Consider the following 22,152-nt stretch of genomic DNA (forward strand, 5'->3'; position numbering starts at 1 on the left):
GCGCTAGAGTAATGGAGAACGGAGCTAGACCTTCAAGTGTCCTTTAATCTAAGGGAATAAAAATCCTAAACAGAATTTGCTTACCTAATAACATGCAAAGAGAAATTCTGAATTTTTCCAGGTGCTTTTCCATGAGGTCTCTAAACCCTCTGATTTATTTTGTTTATGTTCCAGTGTTTTCAAGACTATCAAAGGACAGACACATTTTCCCTGTTGTTATCTCTTTTATGCCAATAAAAAACAGAATATGAAACTCCTGGGATTTTCTGCAGTAAAGACCAAAGACAGTCAGTCTAAGATGAAACATCTTTACTTTTGTTTGAAAAGATCAGTGAAATCTTACCACAAGGACAAAGACACTGAAAAAATTTAAACAAGTGCTCAGTTTGCATTTAAAAGTTTTAATGCAGAGCTCACAGGCATTTTGGTCCAAGTTTGGCTGAGTCCAGGCAAAATTGTGAATCTTGCATAGAATCAGAACTGTAGCTTCCTTCACTGTCACAGACACATCTATTCTTTCTGTAAAGATACAGGCTTGAGCTAATAATTATTATTATATATAATAAGTTCTTATTCTTCCTGAGCAAGAAATTAAAGCAGGAACAAGATCTGCATTTAAGCAGTTGGTAGAGGTTGCAAATCACAGTTGTCATGAATAAGAAAAAGTGAACACTGCAGAAGGACATCTACAATAAATGCAGTGGTCACATGTGTGTTCAGCCACTGGTCATTAGCTTTTGCATTTAGTACTGCAGAGAAATCTGCTGATACCCTTTGAGACAGTATTTCCATTCTTCTCCCTTCTATGTTCACTGCAACTCATCCATTAGCATTTCTAAGTGCCCTTCAGCTGATTTGAAAGTGTCAGGACTGATTGTTTGCCGAGTCTGTCCCATAACTTTAAAATCCAAGTCAATTTTAAGCATACTGAACAGACATCAGGAAAGGTATCTTACTCTATTCTGCTCTATTCCAGTGATTCTGAGGCATGTTAATTTTCTTTGCATCTATTTTTAACTCAGTTCAAACCACCATGGCCCTTGGTAAAGGATGCTCTTCTAAAGACATGGCCGATCCTCTTCCCCTCCTCTTCAAGGTACTTGTAGCAAGTAAGCTAGGCTTAGATCCGGCCAACCTCTGTGGACACGGAAAGCCCTCCTATAGTCAAGGGAGCTCCGCAAAGGTGCAAAAGAATGCAGGGCTTTGCAATTTCATTGTTATTTTCATTTGTCTGAGGAAATTTCCTACTGGTCACCTCAACAGACTAGCAGACATTTCCAGCATTCAGAGAGGAGCCCATGCAGAAGAAGCCAACACTCAGGCACATATGAACTTCACCACCTGAGTTACATGTGCAGATGGACTAGATACTCAGCCACATTCATACACGCTCAGTCTTTCCATGGAAAGCAAACATGACCCTGAACTGCAGCGTAGGGTATGGTCTCACTCCACGTAACAGTTGGGTTTGCTCTTTTTGGCATGAGCAACATATTCATGAAGAGCAATAGGGAAGATTGTGGCAGATGACCACACCATCTTTTTCTAACATTACAGGCTGGTTTCCAGTCAATCAGTCCTGCTCTGTTCATAAACACTCAGACCAGACAATGACATGGAGAAGAAGCTTTATGTCCACTTCAGCAAGGTATGTTCAGTCTTTCTATAACAGGAGAAAATGAGATGCCACGTCTCAGGCTTTAGCTTCTGACAACACCCCGCCTATGATTTAGGAAGAAGATGGGACGGGGAAAATGCATAAAAGAAAAAGCTATTTAAAGACAGCAAGATTCATGAGAGTTACAGGTAATTTGGCCAATTTCCTGCCAGATACGTATGATACTTTCACATAACAAGCTGCTGTGCTGACTACTGCAACAAACAGTCAAAATATGTTGACAGACCTTCATATAGTGAATAGGAACCTGTTTGTTTTATTGTTAATCCTCCCACTGTAATTCAACTTGATGGAACTGCTTATGTCCTTTTGTTCCCAATGCACAGATTATCCAACATGCAGGTACGGTCTCAATTCGAGGATGCTGTCTAGATGGTGGAGGTGTTCTTTTAGGTCTGGATAAATAAAGCTGTTCATACTTTTGAACGCCAGGGTCTCGGCTCCCACAGAAGATGGGAACTTCACTAAGAGTTCTAAACCTACACTAGCTAGGAAAGATTTAAGGACAGAAAGGTGTACAACAACAGTCACCAGAAAGACTGCTGTCCCTGCAAGACAGAGAGAATATAAATCCTGCAAAGGGCCTGAAGGTAGGGCTAGAGGTAGCAAAAGAAAAAGAAGAGACGACACAGAAATAGGAACCAGGCGAGGAAACAAAACATGAAGAAAAAAAATCAGCAACATGTTTGGCATGGGCTTTTCACGAAAAGTCGCACACACACACTAAGATTGTTCAGTGTCTCAGGTCTCTGCCCTTAAAGTCTGCAAGACTACTACAAAAGCAGCACAAGCAAGCTGTACACTTGGATGAGCTAGTGGAGAATTTCCTGCATATAATTTCCTTTTTCTCAGTTATTTTGATTAACCTGATTGCTCTTTACTGCAAAGAGCAGAGCTCTCAGGAAACCAGGAAGTATGTATGAAGTTCATCTTGGGTGTTACGTATTCAAGCACCTTTTCTGCACCTGGGTTATTTTAAAAGGTCAGATATAATTGCAAACTGTAGATGGAGGGTACCTGTATCAAAGATCTTCTCTTACACATTTTATTTCATGGCATGTGTATGTGAGCTTCCTCACAGCTGTCTGCGATTCAGGTGGGTCTCAGACACCCTTACTAAAGCTACAGTGCAGTTTAATTTTCCAAACAAAAAGATGCTTCCTGTCTCTCACTTGAATTTATTTAATTTAAATATTTGAATGTTTTATGCCAAACAAGAGGAGTCAACGGCTTGAGTCACAGCGGCTAGCACTGGGTTGTTGGCAGCTAGAGCCCCCAGTTTAATCAGAAATCACTGCCAAAGAACGGAGTTTCCAGACCAAGTAGGTTGTCAGAATATTTTGTGTTACCATTTAGCCTGACAGCATTATCTCCAAGTGCTGACTCAGACCTGCCTTGAAGATATACTTTGGAACATCTTGATCAGCGAGCCGATTTCCTACCCAGCCCTGCTCTGCTATTCAGAATCTCACCTTGCAGGAACGCTGAGCAGCTTAGCCCCAATTCAGCACAACTGCAAAGCATGTGCTTCAAAGGAAGAATGCAGCATGCTCACAGGGTGTTTGTGCCTATTCCCCAGTCCCTAACAGGACACAAATAGTCCTGTTGAAGTCAGGGCTACTCATGCACATAGCCAAGCTTGCACTTGGTTCAAAATTTTGCAGGTTCAAATCCTCTTTGTCTATCAACACAAGTTTCTGGTTCTCTATTTTCTGTTTCCTAGCCTTATTCCCTTATCAAAGAGGTAGCCCATGGCTCATCAGGAACGTTATGCTATGGCTTGGGAAGACTGATTTAATAATATCTCAGCATTCCTGGCAGGCGTCTAGCCTAGCTCTAAATATCTTAAGAATTTTACAACTACTTTCAGCAACTTCTTCCACTGCTTAGCTCTCCTTACAGATGATAAAACACAATCAAACAATACATTAACCTCCCTTCTGGAAAAACCCTGTAGCAGTTAATGGAAATGATAGATTTCTACTCTGCTTGTAGAATCTGATAATGAAATGTACTTTTGCTGTGGAATTCTATAGCATGGTCAAAAACTTAGAAAGCTGTCAGGTTTACATCCCTTGTGCTTTCAGATTAATTTCCAGAGAATCCTGTTAAAATGGATGCCCCCAATTATACAGGACTTCTTAAGGGGAAAAAAATAAGGTGTAAGTTCAACAAATCACTGCTATATGCATTCAACTTGAACCTTTTACTCAACTCCATTCCTGTTCAACAGAAATAATCAGTGCTTTTGTCTTCATACACCCAGACCCTGCTAACATCACTGGGATCAAAGCACATACCCAAGCGCTTGGCACAACTAAAGCATATGTTTTTTCCTCGCATTCATTGCCTTTATCAATGGTATAAATTCTGCCACACATACCAGGCTACCCATCAGTGTCTGGCTATATTTATGCAGAGGAGGAGGAGCAGTTGTGCAGGCTGTAATAGACCTCCCTGCAACAATGCTGTTGTTAAAGGGATCTTCCCCTGCCTTTTAGAAACCTAACACCTTTTTTTTTTCTTTTTTGCTGGGTTTTTTTTTCTTTTTCTTTGTATTGGTGGATTTTTAGCACAAGTAATGGAGCTTCTTACCAAGCTTGTCAGCATCATGAACTTTGGAACTGCAGCACTGTACTATCAGTGAAACATCAGAAGCTCCCAGTTGCACATGGATCATCAGCTCAACTTTCATAACAATGTGTTTCTCATTTTTCCCTACTTTAGGAAGCGTTACCCATCAGCAGCAGTCCTGGTGTTGGTAATAAAGTTGCTGTGGCAGGCTAATGCATGTTACACTTCATCCAGACATATTCCATATCAGCCCTGTCACCTCTTTGACTTCATCAGCTGTAAGTCTTGGCACAAGCAAAAGCAGTGAAAGGCTGTACCAAGGAGAACTCTACTGAGGTGCTGCGTAGACCCTTTTTGATTAAAGATTTTCACAGTGCTGTCAAATCTTTATTTTTATTTTTATCCAGCTACCTTGAATTCAATTTTCAAATTAATTCCACAGACAGCTTTGGCAAGAAATCTCTATTGCAAGCAAAAATATCAAAACACTTCACAGCCATGTTGTAGGCTATTCTTAACCTGGGTAACTTTGAACCAGCACCTTTATTTCCCTTCCCCACCACTCTTGTGAACAGTATTTCAAACAGCAACAAATTAGGAATTATTACAGGATGCTGAGTCACTCAGCAGAGCCCAGGAAAGTCTGATGCATTTCTTGACTGGTTCCTGCACGAGCATGAGCTCTACTGTGCAAATCAATGTCATGACTCTCACTGACACAGGTTTTTACCACCTTGAAGCTTGTATCTGATCATGGGAACACAGGGGTGCTGTCTTCTTTGGCATGAGTTTAGTTGGTAAGTGTTCCACTAAATACTTCTTGTTACTGAGCAGATTTCAGGATTGATGAACCACCTTGCAATTAATCAGAATCAAAGATAATCTCTTTTGCAACAAAGCAAATACACATTTGCTGGGAGATAGTTTCCCCAGAAACAATGTGGGCTTATTGTTTATTATCTGCCTAGTGTTTGTGCCAAAAGTTCTAGAGTACAGTCCACCCCAGGCTGTACAAATTAAGAACAAAATTCCTCTCACCTTGAAGAGCCCATAACCCAACACATATACAGAAGACTATACCCAAGAGGAGACAAAATCCTGAGTTTACTGATTTTCTCAGGAGCCGCTTGCAATTCTGGGTATGCTGAACAAGATTTAAGAAAAATGAGTTTCAGGATTGCTGAGCATTTCATCCTAAAAGAAAAACAGAGTCTGGTGCTGCCTCTCTGCCTGCAGGGCTAGGGCGAGTAATTGCTCCCAGATTCTCCCAGTGGCTGTAAGCCATGAGAGATTTCAAATGCCCTTCTCTGACACATGTGCAACTCCATCTGATGTCTACAAATACTGCTAAGAGGACAACATGCTCTGCGCATTAATACAGCATGATAAAACCTGTCTTCTGGAGCCACCAGTTAGCGTATAGCACTGTTGCATTCCTATTAGCAACAGCAAAGAGGGGAAAAAAACCCAGGGATCAGAGCAGCAGGATCTACCACTCCAAGACACTCTTTTTTGTATCAACACTTGCTAAGTGAGAGCCAAGGCTGTAGGAATCTTAAGCCTTTGTTTTAGATCTCCTACCATGTGGCAGACCCTGAATATTCATTACTTATTAAAAGCTTTGAAAGTGTAAATTCATCCCACAATAAAGTGAACTGGTTTATTCACACAGCTGAGTCACATTCACTTACAGCCTGTGACCTAAATCTATTAATCCCGCACAGACCAATTTTAAAAAAAAAAAAAAAAAGTCTTTTTAATTTTGGTAATATTAGTTGAACAAAGGTGAATATTTTAAAATTGTGTGTGGTGTTTCTTTCAAGCAGTGGCTGACACACAGATAAAGCACTGTACTAAGCCTGCCTTTCTTGCTGGTCCCAAGAAGTGGTGCAGATGCTGCTTATGTTATCTGGCATGTGGTGACCCATTTAACAGAGCCTTCACAAAATCTTCATGGGAATCACATCAGCTCTTTAATAAGATCTCAGAAGCGCCAAGCAGCAGATATCATGGAAACCTCACCTAAAGAGAACAGTAACTCCCTCATTAATAACAGAAAGCACAACAGCCAGTTTTGACAGTGGGGAAAATTGCTCTGTTGAGAACAACATGTTATTGAGTCTAGCACCTCCCAGGTGCTAGAAGCTTTTTCCTAGGGCCACATTAAAATTTCACTAAGCCTGTCTCTACTTGGGGAAATAAAAATCACATTTTCAAAAATGACTGGAGCTTTTTGGAGTCACTGACTTTCAGCAGAATTAGAGAGGCAGTTTGGGGGGGTTACATTTAAAATGCCATCAAAATGTAATCTTTTAATAGCTTCTCCTTTCCTCCCCATCTGATAACCTATAACATTCCCTGAGTTCATTGCTGATATCATAAATAGCCCCATGAGCTCCTGTAGGACGAATGAGTTTTTGAAAGGTTAAAGTTCAGTCCTGTGCTGAAACTGCCATCACAATCTAATTACAGTGTGCACTGAGCACACATTTTGTGTCTTAAAATCAATTTCCACTCCAAGCTGGCAGCTTACTCCTAGAAATTAGTTCTTGCATGTGGGTATTAAGACATACACACACAAACATACTTAAATAATGTAAACATTGATACCCTGTTTTACAGCCTCATGCATTTCACCTGTATTTCCTTTGTATTCATTCACTGCTGTCCATCTGTTTGCAATCTAACTGTTTGAGAACATCCTTCTTTCCCCTTCCCACTGGGATCCTTCTGCCCAGATCATTGAGAAACCACAGGTTTGTGTTGCTGGTGGTACAAATCAGCATTATTGACAGCAGGTTCACCAAAATTAAGCAGGAATAATGACTAACACTGATTGTAAAATGGGTAAGTTCCTATCAGTAGCAAACATGGGAGAGAAAGTATCGAAAAAAGAGAAATAACGGTATTCGGTTAATTAGAGAAATGCCTTCTGTGACGGGCATACTTGCTAGTCAGTGAATGACACAAGCTCCTAAAACACTGTGAATTTTGAAGTAGTTAATTACACAGTGTAAGAAGGGAAAGAAAGGTACCAGCTCAATGAGGTCAGATCACACAGGCACCTTCAAAGCACACCAGGAACGCTCTTCTGGTGTCTCACTTCTTCATACCAAATCCTCAGAATAAAAGGCCAGTTCTGCACCTTTGCCTCTGCAGGCACTCCAGAGGATGCTCAGCTTGGTGTCATTGGCTCAGGACCATCTCTGATGAAGCCAACCACAGTGAATCCAAGAGTCCCTTCAGCCATTCTGTGCCATACAGGAGTCTGGAAGATGAACCTGATGCTCATATCTCATCACAGAACAAAGTGAAGGGGGGGGGGGGGCGATGTGGGCGGGCGCAAAATCAGACCCAGTGTTTCACAAATCCATGGCAACTCTTCCTCCTGTTAAAAAGGTATTTGAAATGTGTCTCTTCACACTTCTTCCACAAAATAGAGACACTAGCAATTTCTTGCTATGAGAGGAGAGTCTACACTCCTACTCTCTTCATCCTGTACTGTAAATCCAGGGAATTAGTGCTACAGAATAGTGCAACATCTACAAAATGCAAGCAATGGCAAGTACTGAATTAGGAGAAGTGCCATCGAACAGAACATATTGCTAAAGAACTGCTGCAGCAGCCAACTGCAATAAACCCAAAGGTGATTTATAGCCACATTATTCCACCAACTCAATCAAGCAAGCTTTTCACCTGAAATGTTGTGTAAATCATTTGTGCTTATTACCACTTAGACCAACTCCTCCAAAGCTCCATTCCCTTCCAAACAGGTGCTGATATGCTGTAACATTGCTAGAGCTAACTGAACACCACCAGTTAAACAGGAGACACCCACCAAAAAACACAAGCAGTGACAAGTCCAAAACTGAAGCTGACCCGGAAGAAGGAAGGAATACACTGGGAGAGTAACACAGCGGGGCCAGAACGTCATGCATTACTTCAAATAGTCCCCACCAAAACACAGCATCCAGACAGAGCTGTGATGCTGTGGAATAACAGTGGTGATTACAGTCCGTTCATTATGCATTCCCTTGAGGCATCATTGATTCTCACCCATTAAATATCCCTGCTGCATGGTGCCCTCCTCCTCCTCCTGTTCTGTGGCCCCAGGCACCAGACCGAGAGCAGTGATTTGGCCCAGCATGTGCCAATGTGCGGAATATTCAGTGCCCACCCTAAAAGAACAGCTGATACAGAAGATCACCAACCTCTACCAGCTGCTGCACCTGCTCAGGGAGCAGCGTGGTTCATTCACACCAAGAATAAATCAGAAGTACCAAGAGGATGCTTCCACACAGCAGGATTGTCAAGTTTCTGAAAATGTATTTAGAATGCCATGGAGGAAAGAAAACTATTGCTGGGGGAAAAAAAAATGTAGTTCACAATAGTTATACCAGGTTTAAAAGAAAAACACAGTAAGAGAAATCACATGGCCAATGTACAAAGAAAAAGCAATATGTGCCTTGTAGTTCTGGCAAAATGAAAGTAGTTTGTGAATTTTTTACCTTTTCCTGAGGTTACCTGGGTGACTACCTAAATCAAGAAACAAATTATTTGCATCTGCCAGCATTTGCACCAGGACAGTAACTTGACCTATGCCAAACTCACTGTACATAGCAAATTATCTTTTCATCCATTGGAAAGACATCATGAGCTTGATTAGAGCCAAAGCTTCCAATCTGGCTGATAGATATCCAGAAATCCTCCACATTACCAGGAGAGTCGTCCAGCGAGGTGACTACTAGGACAGTTGTGAGGTGGTAGATTATTAACAGAGAGAGCAATCTGTCACCACCAAAGCAACCCTGGCATACAGATGTATTCACCTACAAATTTAGACTTTCCCAAATGATAATTGTCAACAGCAGACTGTTGAAACCAGTTTCATTCTCTAAACAAGACACATTGGACTGTCTGATTGGGAGCAAATATCACAGCACTTTCCAGTAAATGTGTTTAACTGTGAAAAGAGCTTGCATTGGGTAAGGGGCACACAATTCCCAGGTGAGAAGGAAAGATGCAGTTTTCCTCTGTGGAAACTTCCATGCCTTGTAATTGCTTAGTAAGAAAGCAAAACTGACATTATCAAAGCTCCTTTGAAGATGTATCCCAAAACATTCCTCAATTCCTTATTTTCAAACAATCCCAAAGAAAACTGAGGAATGAAACATACAATTCACTCTTTACACTGGAGGCTAAAATTCACAAATTTCACCAATGTCTGGCTGCAGTAAATTAAGTCAGACTTCATTTGCTCAAGACCAGGGAATGATCAGGCAACTGTGATCATGAGCTATGAAAACCAATAGCCAAATAAACAATTAATGAGCCAAAATCCTACGCTGTCTTGTACCACACTTTTATCCTGCTTCCTGCACAGATGCACAGATGTTCTTTTCCTAGAGTTTACATTCTTCTAGGCTTTTACATAGCTTGGCATTATCAATGGTTTTGCTTTACCTGTTGCTTTATTTTCCCCACAGCTCTGGATAACCGCAGGCTGAACATAACTCAAATTAGGCAGAGGAGAGATGTACTGAATAGTAGATTTTCTCTTCCTCCTACATCCACAAAGTCTCCGCACTTACTCAATACATAACTTGCTAAATAATTGATTTTTCAGCTTTCTCTCCAAGTAACTGAAATCAAAACGTATTTTTTCATGTTTCTCAGAAGAAAACAGAAAAAAAAATGCTTTATGTTGAGCAAAATCTTATGTTTCAGAGCATTTTCACTTGTTGTTTGCCAAATATTTCAATTTAAATTTTGTCAATAAAAAGCTAACTTCAAATGGATACAAACAAGATATCATACTTTTAAAAAATCCAAAAGGAGACGTTAATTACATTCCGTCCTTTTTAAGGCAAAAACAATTTGCTAAACATCTGAAATTTTAGGATTTTTTTTTCCCCACTCTTCACACAAAAACCAGACTCAGGGTCTATATGTTATTTGCCAAAAGAAGAGAGGAAGAAAACATCAGCATCAGCTGATACACTGTTAGATGGTTCTGTATTGCTGAGATGCTGACATGCTCCAAATGAGCCAACACTTTAAGTTCCTCAGCACTGAATAAATGCATAATTAATTGTATACATCCTACCATAATAATTTTATGTTGTCAACACATATGTCTGTTGTCAGATCTGTCTGACATCAGGAGGGAACACACAGGTTTGAAGTGAGTTGCCAGCCTCTATAGAGTAAGCCTGTGGCAGAGTTAGGATACTCCTGATTTGGAACAGCTTTGCCTGCATTGTTTTTTTCATCATGAAAAAGAATTACCTGATGGAAAAAAAACCCTAAAGACACCCACTCAGAAAAGCAGAAACATTATTCAACATTCCAGTTCTTGTTAGACCAAAGCAAACACACAGCTTCAGAGCACTCTCATCAAGGTGTTATCTTTAGCCCTCCCAGCAGCATTAGGTTCCTCCAAAAAAGTCAATAGGCCAGTGCAGCAGTTCTTTGGCACTGTTTTTCCCTGAGATTCCCCTTTAACAACAAATGCAAAACACTTTCCCTTCTGTTCTACAAAGCTATCCAGTCTGCTGGCTCTGCTAACAAATGTCAATTTACTGCATCATGACAACATCTGTATTTACCTAAAGTTGCTGCACGCATACCTGAAGAATAGTTTTAAGTTCAGGATCCAGTTGTTACTACACACATGCCTCAGACTAAATCCTCAAATCAATGCCCTCACTCTGTACAGCACTGCAATCTGCCTCTGACGTTGAAGGTCCTACCTCAAAGCTGCTGCTCGGGGCTGTCCCTCCACTCACTGAGCGCAGCTCTCCTGTGGACAGATCCAGTCTATCGAATTAGCACTCTTTGCCCAGGCACAACTGGATGCGGTGGTGCATGGATCCAGAGGAAAGCACAAGGTTATACAGCAGTTGTTACGGAGGCTGCATAAAGCCTGAAATAGTACTGTGTAAAAATTACGCTCCCATGAAATACACTTTTATGCGATACAAGATGGCTTTGCTCCCATTCCAACATATCTCCTCTCATGACCCTCCCAGTTCAAATAGGCTGGCCCAGCAGCCAACACGAGGCCATCCCAGCTTGACAAGGCTGTCGGCTAGCTCATGGCCACATTACATGCCCAGATGCACCGCTGAACACAACAGCTGCCATGCTGGCCAACCAACACAGCAATTCAACCAGGGCGCTCAAGAGCACAATGTTCTTAAAATGGGAATGAAAGCAGCCACGACACCTAGACAGGGTAACTACAGGCTCCCATCTTCTCCAGGCTGGATGCAAAGGGGGTCTGTTCCATACCACTGGCCACAAGCTAGTGCTTTGTCTGTTGTATGATGAACATCAAAACCACAGAATAAACCAGCAACAGAAACAGCAACAAAGCTAGTCCTTACTACCTGGCTGCAAATGCTAGTCAGTCACATTCGCTTACGCCACACAATGGTCACACTGCTGAATTCAATGAAACGACCAATTCCCTGGGTCAAAATGCCAAACCTGCTCTCACTGATGCTTGGGAAGAACCGCAGAATCTCTCTCTTACTAGATCCCTTTTCCTTTCATTAACACCCCACATCCCTAGGAGCCCTCCATGGCTGCCTTTAGCCCTCTTCCCAGCAGTCTCTATTGTATTTTGACACACCACCACACCAATCCAGCACACAAGAGACTCCTGCAACAAAATTTTTCTAATGAGAGTCCTACAGCTTTCTACTGTTCCCAGCAGCTAACAACACCAAGAAAGGCGGCTTTCACACCATTACCAGAGGATTCTGTACCACTTTATGGTGACAGAATATACTGTTGCACAGGGACAAAAGGGTAAGTGCCAACAATTACAAATGGTCTCTGTGTTGACATCTCTGTGCCATTTCACTTTCTGTATTGCCATTAGCTACTGTATCTAACATATACATCACATGGTTTAATTGGGTATAATACCTTTATAGCAACTTGCCACAAAAACAGTGAAATCACCAATATTTTAGGACAGTTTCTCAACTCTATTAATACTTGCAAACATATGGACAAAGCTGTTGTATCTGCACATTCGTTTGGATTTTTTATCGCAACAACAGAAGCGTCATTGGAAAAGAATATCCCATGTTCCAAAATCCATCTGAATCCCATTGGGAAGGGTCAGTTTATCCAGAAGGGATGGAACCACACCAGAATGTCTTCACTGTCCCATTGCAAACCTTCACAATAAGCCAGGCACTGAGGATGTCCAGAATGACCCACATGCAGGGAAAAATATGAAGCATGCTTTATCAGCAAATTTGCAGCAGGTACACCAGGAATGTGCACCAGTTTGGAACATCACAGAACACTGCCACAGGCTGAATATCTGCTATAGAAAATGACTCCTTGCAAGCTTCCTATCCAAGGACTGCTTGCAGGAGTGCTGTACCAGGACTCGGCTTCTCTGTTGGAGGCCAGTGTGACACAGGCTGCTGCAGGGCAGCAGGGAATGGCTCTGTTCTCTAAGGAAAGCCCTGAACTGAGAGTGGAAAAAAAGAAGTTTGACAATGCAAGTGTACGTGTGATGTTATGGAACACTTGAGAAGACACATACTTGTGCATCAAAATGTAGAAAATTTAAAACTGCCACCACTCTAGAGGAACAAGTAGGTTTGGTTGACACCTCTCATTCCACCAAGCCAACAGCCTCTCCACTCCATAACAGACAATTCAGTACCTTTCCTTCTAATTTTAGAAAACTTAACAGAGAAAAGTCTCTAGCATTTCTAAGCTTTTCACTTGACCTAAAACCGTAACACTATACCCAAACTAAATTCTCAAAGGAGCTTTAAAATCTAAAGAGTATATTGTAATTTTTCCAGGTCTCTGCCCTGTGCATTGACCCTGTCTCCCTTGCAGTATTTTGACCCCACAGTTCACTCCTGTCACTCACTCTGGGGCCAAACATACCACAGGACCGAACTGGACACAAGGCTTAGGAAGGAGGAGCCCTACTATTTTTGGTTTTAACTGCACAAAATATGTGAAAACACTTGCATTCCCTCCAAGCAAGACCCTTCAGTTACATCTTCAGTAAAAAGGAACCGAGATGAATTACACAGTGCTTTGTTTACACTCACATTGCTGTTGTAAAACCATATGTTATAGTACTAGTGATTGTGTCTGACGCTCTCTTTTATCATTCATGTACTCAATCACACCCTGCACTGAGTTAACTACATTCACCACATGGATGGGTATTTATTCAGAAGCCTATGCAAGTATCTAGGTCTGAGATCACGTGTGTCTCCTGAAATACTGTGTATTTTAAGAACTGTTAGAACTTCAACTCTAGCTCCTGAGCAGACTGTCTGATTCAAAAATCAAATCCGGGATTTTAAAATGTTTGTGAATATTAGCATTAAAATCAAATAAAATTAATAGGAAACTATATTGTCAACTACACAGAGAATTAAAACAATCACATTTACTTATCTAAACATTGATTTTTTCCACTTTGTTGCTATAAAACCACTGCTGCTGAGCATGAGTCAATTGTGCTAAATTGTAGGTTAACAATGCAATTTAGAAACCAAGGAAAATTCTGTATTGGGGATCACCCCCACAAATACTATATGGCAATGGCTTGTTTGCAGCAATTTTGTACAAGTCACTTCTCAAAGCTTAACTCATATTAAAGAAATAAAATCGGTATGTGATGGAAATCTGAAACCCTCCCTAGGATTTGCAAGACCAAATTTCTGGAGAACAAGCAGACATGCAACAGACAAAGAATATAAATTTCACAACAGCATGGATTGAATCAGGCATGGAAAAGGGGGAAAGGGAGAAGACTTTACATAAATATCTGGTCTTGCTAGGCCACTGAATCTTTTAACTTCACCAGTTACATATGGTACCTTCCATACTGTACACAAAAGATGCAGTACTCTCTTCTATGTTTGATCCATATGCTAACTTTTTTCTTTACTTTCGTGTTTAATAAGACAACACAGTATCACTGTACCTGTAGTAAATGCAAACACAGTAGTTATAAACCACAGTCATTTAAATATCAAGAATTGCTATCAAAATTGTTTGCCTTTCTGTCAGGCATTAAGAATTTACTATTTCAGATCACTGACTTGTATGGCAAACACAGCCACAATCAATTCTTAACTATACATATAACCCCCTCAGAGCTCTTACCTCTGAAATACAAACATATTACATAATGTATTAAACTCCTGAATGCACAGCAAACCTACCGCTTCTCTCTTCATAACAGTGTTTCAGAAAATGTTTGATTAACAGTAAGTACTAAGCTTGCTTTATGTCAGCTGTTTAGAAATACATGCTTAGTTTCAGGATATACCAAAAGGTTATTTTAAACATTTTGCTGCTAGTTTGTATTGAATTAGGAAGGCTACAGTGACTGTACCTTGACTAATCCATGAACTAAGTATCCCACTATGCCATTTCAGAACTGCATTTTTTCCAAGTCACTGTAAATGATATGAAATATCTGGGTCATTAGCAAACACAGTTTTAAGGAGCCTAAACGTGTGGCAGCCTTGCTGCTACCTAGAGAACACCATCACACTGGAGTGCTCATTGCATCCTCACTACATCTAGGCAAATATTTTATTTTTTCTTTCAGTAATTATTTCCAGGAAAAGCAAAGAAGAAAGAAGTCATAACTCTCTTCTGCCTCCATTATGAGAATGGCAGTTATCACTTGGTAACACCCTAATATTTTCATTTAAATGTCTCAGTGCCAAATTCTCCTTTTCTCATGGCTGGTAATAAGTCCAGAGCACACTGCACATTATCAAGAAAGTATGAATTAGCCTCTGTCATCATGCACATTGATGTAAATTTGCAGTGATTCCATTAATTTCTGGGTGCAACTCTGAACTGCAACACTACAATTAGGAGCCTGAAATTCACCCAGACCATTCAGATAGACTCCATGTTGTCATGCAGTGAAATTACACTCCTGCTGTTTACAGGACAAGCTAGTATGGGGTCGCTACAGTAGAAGGGCTGTGTTTAGAGCGTGACTCCATCAGGTGTCCCTGGGAGACATCTGAGAACAGGCCAAAATGGACCATCAGGAGCGTCATTAAACTCAGCCAGCAGCCACAATCTACTACCTAGGCTACTAGATACCTACTTGAGGCTGTCGTCTTTAATTTCTGCCCAGAATGGGGATGAATGGAAGCGACTAAAATTAGCAACAAACATCTCCCTATTTCAGTCGTTTCTTTTGGCCAGAAAGTTTCATTTGTTCACGTGAAATATGTGAACTTGTTTTCAGCTACTTCTGTTCTACCACTAGTAAACCATCGATGGACTTCAAGTGAATTACTGTCCACTCACAAGGATAGCTGATATTGGCCTACCAATTTTATTAGCTGCTCAAGTTTCCTCTCAGGTGGGACACTGCTTCAAGTTAATCTCACTGCGACAAAGACTACTGTCTATGCACCTGTATAGTTTGCACACCCCCAAGAGGTGATTACATACCTCAAAAAGGAGTCATCAACATGTTCAGCATGTTTCACTTGTTGCTGAAAACTGAATGTAGAGTTTAAATAGAATCTGGCATAATGAAACATCAACTGGCACTATCCTGAAATACACATTCGCACAATCTGGTGCCAGAACTGGGGCTTGCTGAACATGTCACTCACAATGCTCCTAGACACTTGGCTGTTAGCGCAACTATCTTCCCAGTGAAAGGGAACCAGATGGTGAGTGACTCTTGGCATTTTTCAATGTTATGTGAAGTGTTTCTTCAGCTAGTGAGTACATGCCATCCAGTCAAGTCGCTTTGGCAACAGCTCTTCACATCTTTCTTCAGATTTCTCCACAAACGACAAACAGACCATTCAACAGGAAAGCAAGGCCCAAGCCTGCTGTTTTTAAGCACTGAACCAAAAGTCTCAGCTAGGCGTTTCTGTTGTCAGTGGAGACAAAGAAGCACATCTAAGGCTTTATTTCATCCCTGGGTCCTGCTACACCCTCCAAGCGTTCAATTGCTCATCAATGACCATGGAGGAAGATTAGTTTAGACAACTCTGTTAAATGCCCTCAATCAAGATGGGATAAACAGAGGCCAAAATGCCAAAGTGCTTAAAAGCACAGGCAAGCAGTGCTCAACAGCTAGCCTGGTCTGCTATTAATTCAGGCAACACAGCAGGAATTGAGAGACATGATTCTGCTCCTGGCTTGCCAAAATAACATGGCCAAGTCATTTCTTCCTCTAGTGGAACCACATGCCTGGTAGGGCAAAGCAAAGGTTCGCAAGCAAACTTGCTAGAAGTGCTTCTGCAGCCAAAACACCTTACCTAAACAGCTGCGCTCAGGCACTCGGTGTTCTGCTGCAGTGGACTCTCCATGACCACATGGCAAGAAGAGGATTTCAGTGTGCATGGGAAAGGCAGAACGGAATGAGTTACAGTAGGGATGGTGCAGTCTTAAAGAAGAATAGCATCAAGCTACTAAAAGCAGAGGCCTCAAAAGTCCACTAAAAGTAAAACAGTGAAAAATTTTATCCGAAATGTTAAAGTTTATTTCACTGTGCAGGTAAGGACTGCTTTGTTTGAACAGAAAGCTGCTGCCTTGCTGCAACATTTTGCCTTGGGGCAGTTTTCAGACAGTTGTTATCCTTCAGGAATGATAAATTTCAGCATGGTGACTACACACACAACACACAAAGAAGAAAGAAAAAGGAAATGCACAGAAAAACTAGAAAAAGCTAAATGCCAGACACAAGAATTTACAGACTCCAAACTCTGGATGGCAGTGGCCCCAAGGAGGTACAGAAGAGGTGGAAAGCTGCATGTATCAGGTATTATCATTTCATAAACGTGACCCAGGGCTACTGTTGGTAAGAGTCAGAATTATTCAGGCCACAATGCTACAAAATAGGATCCTTCCTGTGGCCAGATGAATTACATAAACAGAGGGAGCATATAACTTACACAGGAGGGCAAAGCAATCTTTCACCAATGCCAGTGGAAAGATTTCTTTTGAATGTAAAGGGAGCTGAGGTGGATAAGTATCAAGAAGTATAGCATGTTCAAATTATACTTAATTTTCAATGACAGTAAGTATGTTCTAGTGTGCTAAAGGGAACTCCTCTCTAGTAGTGTCTCCTCACTTTAATTTCATGAGATGCGTTCCTGCACAGAGCTTATTAGGTTCCTGCAGATGCAAGGTTGAAAGCACCATGCTATGTGGGAGAATAGATTCTCACCGTCTCCAAACATCAACTGATTCATCACACATAAAGTTCATTTTTAACATGACTTAAAACCAAACTAGCTCACCTACAGTGGTTGTTCTACAGTAAATCTGCACTTGGAAAACTGATTCTGTATTTCCCTAGCAAGCCTCTTTTGGTGATTTACAAATCCCATTTAATGAGTTGACATATGCTCCTTTGAAGTCAAGGAACTGCTAGCCAATGACTACAATACACACAGGGAAGCAAACCAGAACAAGTTTATTATAACCCTGATAGATATATAGATAAGACTTCTTTGTCACAGTTTTGAAAACATCTTATTGAACACTACCAGTTACAACTGAGCAAAACACAAAGGATGCATTTCTCATCACTGGTAATCTCTCCTGTGCCTGCCCAGTAAGCCATCACATCCTGAAACCTGGCTACTACCACCGAGGAGTGGTACTTTTTCTACTGCCGTCATTGTTGAGATTTCCAGTTTTCTCTTTCTTTCCATCGCATTATTTTCCAACTAATACGCTCCAATTCACTCTAAGCTTATGAGATCACCACCTGAACCCTCCTTTGCATCAACCTGCTCCTCTCTCCCAACCTTAGAGATTTCTAAGACAGAAGGAGGACTGTTACACTCATCAATGCCATCCTGCTGCAAAACAGGCAGTAGAACTGCACCAGTCTTCCTCAGTGCTGCAAGAGAAAGCCACTGATCTGCCTCTGAATAAATGCAGCAGTGCAAAAAGCAATTCTGATGCAGTGTATCTGGCAGTAAGGATTTAAAAATACTTCTGTTAGTTTATATAGAATTACAAAACTTACCAGGAGACAAATAAAATCAGAAGTCAATAAAGCTATCTACTGTTACTCATTTCTCCTCCTCATTTTTCTTGTTAAAAAAAGTAACTCCATCATCTCATTAAGAAAATGTTTAACAGACCTGTGCCTATCTGCAAGCAATAAGCCTTCTGTCTCCTGGTCTTCTGCTTTCATTCACAAGCTGTGTTTCATTACCAGCAGTAGGTCAAAAATAAGTAATCTGCTCCAACAATTACTGTGAATTCACTCTGGTTTTGCTGCCTTTCTGGCAACCCTTTATAAACTACCACTTTATCAGCTCCTCACATTAATTTGTTTTATTGTACTTTAAAAGGTCAGCTGACACGGGTTTTCTGAATCCTGTCGTAGTCCCAATGCCCCTCCGCCTGCCCAGCACCCAAAACTGCTGGGACATATTGTGAAGCATTGAACAGTTAAGTGCAATATCCTGGGAGTTCTCCTAGGAAAAGCAAGCATTTCTTGCTGGTTAATCTTCTTGGAGCTGCAGCCTCCAATTGAATCACTTAAGGGAACTGTTTCAAACCCAATGCATGTTACTACCCTCATAGACACTGGCCTGAATCCTGCTCTCATTTACACTGATGTCACGGCTCTACAGTGGTCCCACTGACGCAACGGCTCCACTGAGACCAGTGGCGCGACTCCAGATTTACGCTGTGTCACTGAAGGGCTGGATGGAGTCCTCGCTTCCAGCCCATCACCTGGAGGTTTCAGGGTTCACCTGGGCTGGTGCTTCCCTCACTGCCGTACTCCACCAGCTGGCGGGCAGGCCGGGCAGCCCCCGCTGCGGCTCCCTCAGCCCGGGGCTTTGCTCCCAGTACCCCACCAAGCCTGGGACCCCAGTAAGGACACAGTCCAGCCAGGGCGGAGAAAACCCATGCTGCCCATGCTGTCACCAGAATAAATACACCTCCCCGAAAGGCACTGAGACCCCGAGCACCCCTGGCACCTGGACGGCCCGGGGGAGCAGGATCGGCCCCTCCACCCCAGGGGACCGGGAGCCAGGTCAGCCCGGGGGATCTGGGCCGCCCTGAGGGACGGGGGAGGCTCCGGGCCCCCCTGAGGGAAGGAGGGCTCTGGGCCGTCTTCAGGGAGGACTGCGGGAATGGGGGAGGACGGCTGGGTGGCCCTGAGGGAAAGCGGCTCCAGGCCGCCATGGGGACAGCTCTGGGACCCCCTGAGGGGCCGGGGGAGTCCAAGCCGCCCTGCCAGGAGAGGGTCTGGGCCGCTCTGAGGGGCGGAGGCGGGTGGGTCCCAAAGGGACGGGGGGAATCCGGGCCGCCATGAGGGAAGGTGGGTGACGGGGCGCCCCGGGTGGTCCCGGCGGGGCCTGGCCAGGCAGAGCCGGGGCCGCGGCCCGCGGGGCGGGCGCAGCAGGTGAAAGTTGCGCGGCTGCAGGGGCGGGACCGGGGGGCCACTCACCTCATCCCCTTGGCCGAACTGCAGCCCCAGGGCGACGAAGTGCTCCACCCGGATGAAGCCGTCCGCATCCTCGTCGCACACGTCGAAAACCTCCTTGAGCTTCCGCAGGAATCGCAGCAGGCTCGCCGGCTCCATCGCGGGCATTAGCTGGAGGCCGGCGGCACGGCCGCGGCCGCAGCAGCCATGATCACCCGCGCCTTCAGCGGGTGCGTGACATCAGCTCTGGGGAGCGGGAGGGACGGCGAGAAGGAGGGAGGGATGGAGGAGAGCGGAGGGAGGACGCGAGCCGCGGGCGGAGGGAGGGAGCGAGGGAAGGGAGAACAATAGGGCAGAGCTGGAGGATGGGGAGGGGGAGGGAGGGGTGGTGGGATCCGCGCTCGGCAGGGGCGGGGCCGCCGCCAGGGGGCGCCGCCGCGAGGGGAGAGGCGCCGCCGGGGCCGGGCGGGAGGCGGCGGGAAGCGGCCGCGCAGCCCGGCGGGGCGAGGTGCGAGAGCGACCACCCTGCAGGGGGGCGAGGAGCGACGGTTTGGGGGCAGCACCGGTGCGGAGTTCCCCTGGGATGCAGAATCGCCCCAGGGAGGGAATGGGGGAGGGGCAGCGAGGGAGGCAGGATGAAGACACCAGGGACAGCGGGCCTGGCACCCCTGGGTTCCTTCCCTGGCTGTGACAGAGCCATTCGCGGTCCCTTCGCTGCCCCGCTCCTCAGCCCTCCTCCCCACCACCTCAAATAAAACACCAGTCACATTATAAATTTCCCTGAAAAAGCCATTGATCCTGGTGTGAAAAGGTCCAGGCTAGCGGGAGAAAAACAGAGCGTGAAGAGTTAAGGGGCAATTAAGGAAAAGGAGGACAAGCAGAGCTTCACCTGCTTCACTGAGCTCAAGTGACCAGGCAGAGGCACCCCTGTGGCTGGAGCTGGCTCAGAACAGGCACTGTTCACCCGGGCTTTAATGAGACACGGCTGATAACCAAGGGATGTCCCTGCCTGTGCAGGATTCCGCATTAAAGCCTTCTGCAACTGCTGTGCTCCATAGCTGGGTTTTAATTTGATCTCTGCTCTGTCCCCCTTTTCCAGTCTTTTGGACTGCTTTTTAAGCCCATAGCCAGGAGCTGCCAGAGGGAAGACCAGGAATGGTTCTCGTTCCTGCATTGTGCCTCAGATCAGGAATGCTGGGACACCGCCCTGGGGAGGAAGGAGCACTGGCCAAGTCAGGCTCAGGTACTTACTGCCTCTGCCAGCACGTGCCCACTGTGGCTGCTGAGCACAGGTGACCATCCATCACTGAGTGGTGTTCTGCAGGTGATTGATATAGCTGTCCATCTTAAATGACCATGAAAGTGCAGCAGGTTTTGAACTGAGACAGTATCCATTCATTTGCTTCTTGCAGTAAGAGAGGTCCACATGGCCCTTAGCAACCTGAAAATCCCATGATTACAGCAAGCTTGGCAAATTAATCTCTTTTCTCGGAACCAATAGGGGTGCTCTCCTCAGGAAGTTTTGTTTCTCTGAGCACATGTCTCATGTGCAAATTCAGGGTTTGGGAAGAAGCTGACTTGACAGCCCTGTAGGTTGTAAGTCAGCTGTCAATCAACAACAGAGTGACAGCACACACTGCACTAGCAATACAGCTCCCCACATATCAGCCCTCCGACACAGAGATAAGGAGCTGGTCCCAGAGCTTCTGCCACCTTGAACTTCCTTTAGTTTTACAACAAATATGGAGGAGTTCTCCTTTTGCCTCACTGATGTACAAAAGGGCCTTTCCAGACTGGAAAAACACCAAAGTGTGGAGATCACATACGAGCCTTGGGAAGCAAAGAATTTATGAAGAAATGTGAGGAAATCTGAAAGAGAAAAGGGTAGCAAAATATTTGATCAGCAAACTTCTCTGAAGTTACCTAGTTAAACCAGGATTCTTAGGACATGGGGACATTTAGCTTTTATCTCGGGACCCGTCAACTCATCTTCATGTTACGTGGGGACCGAGCTTAGCACACCAATCAGGGGCACCTACTCAAAGTATTCAAAAATCTGTGAGCTGATACCCCTCAAAGTTGTGGAAAGCACACGTGTGGAATCAGCTGCTGTTAGTCTAACTGCTCTAAAGTGGAGTTCAGCCTCTTCAAAGCTTCAGAGCACATCTGTGTCACTGTTCCACCTTGATTGCTGAAATTGCCTCAGTGCCTCCTCACAGCCTCCAGCTCACCTCTCTGTGTGCAGGTGGGCAGTGGTAGTCTCAGACAGAGAAGTGGAGTCACACCAAGTATTATGGGGAGAGGAAAAAAAAAAAAAAAAAAAGGAATACTTATTCACATTTGCCATGACCAGAGGAAGAATTTCCACACTGCAGAGGGATAATGCTCTGTCTTGTGGATTCCAGTTAATTTCCACTGGTTCTACTTCATCTTCTAGTGGAGGAAGAAGGAGCAT

At 43.7% G+C, this 22,152-nt stretch overlaps 1 protein-coding gene across 2 annotated transcripts in view; it reads right to left on the bottom strand.

Moving 5' to 3' along the window:
* RAB11FIP4 (RAB11 family interacting protein 4) overlaps positions 1–20,046 on the bottom strand; it is a 130,380-nt gene extending 110,334 nt beyond the window's left edge. Inside the window, exon 1 of one of the 2 annotated variants that reach the window (XM_056339492.1) lies at positions 19,722–20,046. In XM_056339492.1, the coding sequence (XP_056195467.1) occupies positions 19,722–19,865 (144 nt within the window). In that variant the 5' untranslated portion in view covers positions 19,866–20,046. The remainder of the gene's footprint in view (positions 1–19,721) is intronic. The other variant, XM_056339500.1, reaches the window with a different exon arrangement.
* Between the last annotated feature and the right edge of the window lie 2,106 nt (positions 20,047–22,152).

The sequence above is a fragment of the Falco biarmicus genome, chromosome 1 (genome assembly GCF_023638135.1).
Source record: "Falco biarmicus isolate bFalBia1 chromosome 1, bFalBia1.pri, whole genome shotgun sequence".
NCBI lineage: Eukaryota > Metazoa > Chordata > Aves > Falconiformes > Falconidae > Falco > Falco biarmicus.